Source organism: Argentina silus, assembly GCF_951799395.1.
Source record: "Argentina silus genome assembly, chromosome: X".
Classification (NCBI taxonomy): Eukaryota; Metazoa; Chordata; class Actinopteri; order Argentiniformes; family Argentinidae; genus Argentina; species Argentina silus.
This window is the reverse complement of record NC_139653.1, coordinates 40,694,852-40,702,351: the sequence shown is the minus strand read 5'-3', so window position 1 is coordinate 40,702,351 and position 7,500 is coordinate 40,694,852. Positions and strand designations below refer to the sequence as shown.

The 7,500-nt window shown below is 46.6% G+C and overlaps 1 protein-coding gene across 1 annotated transcript in view; it reads left to right on the top strand.

Annotated features, from left to right (window-relative positions):
• Positions 1-7,500, top strand: part of ehbp1 (EH domain binding protein 1) — a 125,596-nt gene that overhangs the window by 79,285 nt on the left and 38,811 nt on the right. Inside the window, exon 15 of the mRNA XM_083694728.1 lies at positions 5,679-5,817. Coding sequence (XP_083550854.1) covers positions 5,679-5,817 — 139 coding nt within the window. The remainder of the gene's footprint in view (positions 1-5,678; positions 5,818-7,500) is intronic.

Sequence of the window (7,500 nt, the reverse complement as noted above, 5' to 3'; positions counted from 1 at the left end):
CTACTCTAGATTCTACTGGTTCTCTTCTGTTCGACTGGACTCAACACAACTCTTCTGTTCTTTTCCTCTTTTGAGTCTTTTCTTCTCCTCTCCTCTCCTCAAACTATTCCAAGTCACCATTCCCTCCTCCCCCTCTGCAAAAAGCCTTGAAATAAAGACTGCCTTTTCAACAAATATAGAACGAAAATTCTTCCTCCTCTTCTCCCCTCCCCTTCTCTCACTCCTTTAAGCGTTCTCACAGCAGTAATAGTTTTTTCTGGAGGTCTCCTTTTTATGTTGCTCCCATCTCTTTCTTCTCTCTCTTTTCCTTCCCCCCCCCCCCTCCCCCCCCCTTTCTCTCTTCTCTTTTTGAGGAATCTGCCCCTAATGAAACTAAATAGTTTGCCTGTGTGTGTGTGTGTGTGTGTGTGTGTGTGTGTGTGTGTGTGTGTGTGTGTGTGTGTGTGTGTGTGTGTGTGTGTGTGTGTGTGTGAAACGACTGGAGCAGAGATCAAAAGCGGGCTCCAAGTTGAGTGTGTGTGTGAGAGAGAGAGAGAGCGAGAGCTCCCTCAATTGCATCACAAGAGCTGATCAAGTCATCAGAGGCAAGGCATACTCACCATTGGGGGACTCAATCAGTCTCTCTCTCTCACACGTACACACGCGCGCGCAGGCACACTGTATGTCCTTATGCCCCCCTTCAACTTTCGACTGAGCAGTTTGCCATTACTCTCTTCTAGAAAAATGGTTCAACTTTTTTTCTCTTTCAGATCCACATACAGCCTCTTCCCCTGTTTATTTTTTTTTAATGTGACACATTGAGCCTACTTCTATGAATATAATATGAAGGATAAAAAGCTATGATTTAATGTTCAGTTAATATGAAATTGCAGTTGTTTAATCCAATGAATTTACAACACTCAAGTCAGTTTGTTTTGTAGTAAGGCCTAGGCAAAGGAAGCAACAAGTTTAATTACAGAAGATGGGAGCATTAATTTACTTTGTGTGTGTGTGTGTCTGTGTCTGTGTGTCTATGTGTGTGTGTGAGAGAGAGAGAGAGAGTGTGAGAGAGAGAGTGTGTGTGTGTCTGTCTGTCAGGGCGATGGATGTGTGCGCCTGTGTATTTCTGTTTGTGTTCCTCTCTGCAATACCACCAACACACACTTCTGAATATGAAACAAGAGCCAGGCCAAATCACAATATGAAAAAAAACACCACTCATGGTTCAGATTTCATAAATTGACACAGACTGTGTGAATAGCAGGGCCATGCTAGGCTATGCTGGGGGGTGTTGTAAAACAAAATGCATCCCAGGTTTTCCCTGCTTTTTTCAGCTCATGTTCTCTCTCTACGGTTCCACCAGCAATTATCTTGTCTGGTAAAGGGCAAACCCTTCCCATCAGGGCAGCTTGTCACAATGACAATCACTGGAGCACCTGAGAGTGTGTGTGTGTGTGTGTGTGTGTGTGCGCGCGCGCACACACACGTGCACGTGCCTGCATTTTTTTGACCGCCCATGGTTGGTGTGTGTTTGTATATTGGTGCACATCTCTGCACAGACAGTCGTTGGTGTCTCCATGCTCCACTCTACCTGTTCTACCTGTTCAACTGTCTGTCTAGTGCCAGGGGCAGCTCTGTTCACCAAGTACCTTTTGTTGGTGTGGAACACACTCAGTAACACACACACACACACACACACACACACACACACACACACACAGAGTAGACAGCAAATGTCACTCCTCAGAGGGACATACATGGCCACCAGCCCTGACACACTCTTATCCCCCTCTCTCTCATCCCTTCCTCTTCCACCCCTTTTCTATCCTCCTGCTCCTTGCTGCCATCTCTTCCCCTCCTTCCTTCTCTCTGTTTTGAAAGTGAGGGTCCATGTGGGGCTGTGTGTGCATGTGTGTGCTTCTCTGTGCTAAGGGCAGCCCCCCACCCACCCTTGAGCGATTCCCCCACCCACCTCCACACACCGTCCCCTCACACACACACACACCCCTATCATCGGCACGCACCCGTCGAATCATAATTAGGCCATGTCCGGGTCCTTTGATAGCCATGTACAGTGGCTCTTCTTTAATTCCTTATCAAATGCATTGATCGCTGGGGCCCGCGCGTTCATTGATCCGCGCACTCCGTCTGGTGCTAGCCGATAAGCAGGGGTTGCTCTCTCACTCACCCCCCCCCTCTCTCTCTCTCTCTCTTTCTCTCTCCCTTCTATCTCTCGTTCCCTCTATCTCTCTCTCATTCCCTCTCTCTCACCCTCTCTTTCCTCCCTACTTCCCTCTCTCTGCATTCAGAGAATCTGCACAGGCTGCATACGCCTTTAGGGGTTGAGTGGGGGTGGAGGGGAGTTAGGGGGGTTGAGAAACGAACCTCAGGATTAAGCCTCCCCTCCTGTTCTCTTCACCTCCTCTTTTCTATGTCCTCTTGTTCTCCTCCTCCTCCTTCTCTCTATCTTTGCAAAATACTAAAACTAATATTTTATCAGTTGACACTTTGTATAGCCAAGCCCTGGCCCACATTACACACTGAAACACACACCTGGGCCGCAATTTAGCACATCAATGTTCACACACACACAGCTCCATAGGTTTACTCCACCTTCTATTACTCATTGATCCTGGAATTGGATTTGTGTGTACGTGGGTCTGTGTGTGTACGTGCAGGTTGACAAAAAGAGAGAACCGTAAAAATGATCTTTTTCTCCATGAAAAGGGGGCAACTAAGGTGAAGTTTTCTAATTATATGGGGAGAGAAGGTACTGTATGGGAAAAGAGATCACATACCATTGTTATGTCCTTGTCTAGGGAGAGAGGAGGGGGAAGGAGAGATTGGTGAAATAGAGAAAGTGTGTGTGTGTGTGTGTGTGTGTGTGTGTGTGTGTGTGTGTGTGTGTGTGTGTGTGTGTGTGTGTGTGTGTGTGTGTGTGTGTGTGTGTGTCGTCCATTAATGTGTAGATGTAGAGACTGGATAGAGCTAAAGCACCTCTTGATTCTGAATAACCCTGTCATGACAAATGTCTCTGCCGACATGATTGTCTGCCAGACTCGCTAGGTATCTGGGAGCCTGGCACCTCCACTTACTGTGTGTGTGTGTGTGTGTGTGTGTGTGTGTGTGTGTGTGTGTGTGTGTGTGTGTGTGTGTGTGTGTGTGTGTGTGTGTGTGTGTGTGTGTGTGTGTGTGTGTGTGTGTGTGTGTGTGTGTGTGTGTGTGTGTGTGTGTGTGTTTTTCTGTGATGTGCGTGCGCATGTGTGTACATTCCATATGTGTGCGGCGGCGGGTGTGTGTCTTTTCAGGCTAAGTTGTTCCGTCTGTGTGCGCGTCGCGTCGCTCTGTGGTCTTGCCAGGGCCTTTTGCATGGTCAGCCTTGCGTGCCCGCCTCTCTCTCTCTGTCCAGAAAAGAGCAGCCAGTTCACCAAGCCTGTGAAAAGCTCCAGAGCATAGCAGAGTGAGGCCCCAGCACTGACGCCAAGCCCACAGAGGAGGCCTGTGTCTCAGCCTGGCACTCAAGCGTTGAGCCCCTCTTCCCTTGGTGGGCTCCAGCAGTCAAACAGAGACACCAAACACATGATTGTTCCTCTCCTCCTAGTTTCAATAAGAAGTCTATATTCCTCCTGAGTTTCTTTGCTTGGAGGTGCTCCCTCCTCTCACCGCCCCCTGACACTGTCTTTCTTTCCTTTCTTTTTTTGGTTTTGTCTTGTTCTATTCATCAGCGCTGGGATCAGAGAGCTGCGTGGCTGGATGGGCTGCTGGCTGTCCATGGTTTCTCTTCTTCCTTTCTCTCTCTCTCTCTTTCTTGTTTCCTCTCCTTTTGACGCTCCCCCACTGTTGGTCAGGTGTCCAATCATGGCTGGTGTGGTCTTGTTTCTTGTGCGTGTGTGCGTCAGTAACCAGTCCTTGTAGCCTTTCAATTTCACCTTTCAATGCTTAGATAACGCAATATTCCTATCACAGAAAAGATCTAAACTGGGTATATAGTAAAGGATTAATACACACACACACACACACACACACACACACACATACGCACACACACACACACACACACACACACACAGATCATGTCACATATTGTCCACCTCTTTCTCTCACCAACAAAAGCCCTTCTCTTCTCTCCCTCACATCCCCTCCACCCTTTGCCACCCCCAATCTCCCCACTCCCCCCAAAAAACCTACTATATTTTCTAATCACTAACTCCAATAGCTGACTGAGCTAGCGCTAGCTAGATGCATTTTCTATAACACTAATCCTAGCCCCTGGATAAGCAAAGGCAATTTCTCATTTCCACAAAATGGCTGACAACAATAAAGCGGCTTGCTGTGTGGAGTGCTATGGACAGTTTGTATTATGTATTCAGATGGATCTCACCCTGCACAACCCGTAACTGTATCCATATCCACTAGCCAGAGCACAGGCCCCAGATCTCATATCAACATTACAGCCAGAAGGACACTGGTGATATTACTATTTATGATATTACATTTATTACACCAGAGAGAGGCATCGGTGGAAGACAGGGGGTTACTGTAGGTGAGAAAAGGAGAAAGAAAGTATGTTGGTCCCTTTTAACCTACCATGCTACTGTGTTTAGCTTAAGGGCCTCTGTTCAGCGTTTCACTAAAAGGCAACATGATGAATGTTGACTCACACACACACACACACACACACACACACACTTTGTGTGTCATGTGACCTGAGCCCCCCTTCCCCCCCCCCTCTCTCTCTTTCTCCCTCCCTCCCTCCCTCTCAGGTGTGTCTTGTGGCCCCCTGGGCTCCCTGTTGGGGTCTCAGATCCACCCCCCCCACACACACACACACAGAGCACATTAGGATGCCGTCATTTGCAATTCTGCCCCATGGTCCTCCCATTAACAATGGCACAAACAAACAATTGACATGGAAATACAGAGATGTAGCTCATTACCTCATGGTGCTTGTTTTGTTAATGACTAGATGCTCATGCTCAATAGCCCCGCCTCTCTACACTCCCTGAAAATCCCTCCAACAGGGTGGAATACCGAGATTAAGAGAAGTCGGGGGGGGCAAAATGATAGGGAAATATAGCTTATAATGGTTATTTTACCCAAGAAAAATGTGCAAGTTTACGTGCGTGTGTGTGTGCTTGTGCAAGTGCATGGACCTCACTCATCAGTAAAGTGGCTGTCAATTGAAATGATTAGGTCTTCTCCTTCCTGCAGGTTGTGTTGGTTATTACTTTTGTGTGTGTGTGTGTGTGTGTGCGTGTGTGTGTGTGTGCGTGCGTGCGTGCGTGTGTGTGTGTGTGTGTGTGTGTTTCCCTTTGGTCCAGTTCCCCCCCCCCCCCCTATACGGTGGCCTCTGCTATCACAAGGATCAGATTGGATGGGCCTGAAAATGGCATTTCTGTCATTACTCAGATGGCAGCTGTTCAATACTGTATCTGTGCAGTTGCACGATGGAAGACTGTGTGTGTGTGTGTGTGTGTGTGTGTGTGTGTGTGTGTGTGTGTGTGTGTGTGTGTGTGTGTGTGTGTACGGTTGCCTCTATTTGATACCATAACTGTCCAGGAGATTGTGTATGGGGTTTTTGTGCTACCTATATGCCATGTGTGGTTAGGTGTGTGTGTGTGTGTGTGTGTGTGTGTCCTTAATCATGCAAGAGGTAGTGTTTTGTGTGTTTCTAATTTTGTGTGTGTGTGTGCGTGTAGGAGCGAGATGCAGAGCGGCGGAAGCAGCTGAGGGAGAGGGCCAGGCAGCTCATAGCTGAGGCTCGCTCCGGAGTCAAGATGGCAGACTTGCCCCTCTATGACACAACCACTGGCAGAGGCAAGACAGTTGCTACAGGAGGTGAGACTCACACACTATATCCTTGTGTAGCGTAGAAATATAACTAACTGCTGCTAGATTTTCCCTAGGTTTTCCACAAATAGAGACAAATGGATGTATTTATCAATTGTATTCAGTATTATCTGATATACTCTAGTTTCTTAATTGACATTTAAAAATCAAGTCAATTATTTTTTTTATGTTACATGGAGTGTGTGTGTGTGTGTGTGTGTGTGTGTGTGGTGGTCTCCTTTGTTTTTGTTATTTTAGTTCATTTTTTTGGTCCCTTTTAAACCTCCCATGCTTCTGTGTTTTCCTTAAGGGCCTCTGTTCTGCATTTGACTAAAAGGCAACATGATGAACATACACACTGCCACACACACAAGTTCCAAGCTGAAAGCACTCACCGGTGGACGCATTTCCATTACGCTCTCTAAAGGGTGTTTGCTAATCCTCGAAAATGCATCGGGCAATTTGATCATTGCTTTAAGTCTACGAAACAACCAACCTATTTAGAGCTCAGTGTAGTTTGACTCTCCCCTCCTTGCATTCGGAAGTAATTGTTGGTTAATCAATGAAACTCGTTTTGTGACAGAATTACTTTCAAAACCAACAAAAACCATGTCTAATCACAGCTATCGGGTGCGGAAATTCAGCCGTGTGAATTCCCTGCTGAAGTATGTGTGTGTATTATGCTGGTGAGGCCAGATGTCCAACCTTTCCCCATTGTCTTACGACAGGTGGCGTCATTCCAACGAGACACTCGGAGCCTCGGCCGACCTGTCTTGTAGGACGTGGAACCAATCTTTAGATCTGAAGATTAGAAAGCAGCCGTGATAAAATAGATCCTAATTTGTGAGAATCATGCGCTCATCCATTGCGTTCTAAGGGACTGCTACTTATGTTACAAAACCATGCAAACTCAATATAAATCGTAAGTTACTGTTACTTTTAGAATAATTTATATGCAAGTTTGCACAGCTGTGGGTAAAGCACCCGTTTCATTTCATGTGAAATGTGAGTTGCTCAGCTCACTGAACAATCTATGCTAGTTTTTGTGTATTTCCAAACTAAATAACAACTGCGCCTTCAAATACCAAAGTCCTTTGCTAGTTTCAAGGAACTAAGACATTCGCTGGAGAAAAAGATGACAATAATATGCAGATTTACTGTTTCAGTAAGGAGTAGTCTACACATTGCAACCAAGGTAACAATATGACGTCATATTTTAGCCGAGCTACTTTTGATCTATCCCATGACCATTTGCAAGAGATGAGACAGATCAGTGCAGACGGAGTCAGAGTGACAATACTATTTTTTAAAGTAGGTTAGAGAGAAAGAGGGGAGACTTAGAGGGAGAAAATGGAGAGAGCAAGAGGAGGACCAGTGACAGAGACAAACAGAGAGGGGGAAATGGAAAGAGACAGAGAGAAAGAGCGAAGGGGGGTAAAGAAATATATATGGAGGGATTGACAGAAACAGAGGAGGAATAGAAAGAGAGGTTTATATACTCTTTCTGCCTTTTTGAATTCGCTAATTGTGGATCTTATTAAAAATGGAGTTTGGGGTAGAAGGGAGGGAGGGGAAGGAGCGCTGTAGGCACGATGCACAAGGCCTGCCGAGCAGAACGCCTAATCCTAGCCCCCGCACTGCTCCCCTTCCTCCCACTCAGGGTCCTTTAATTCAGCCTGGGCTGCCCCCGCC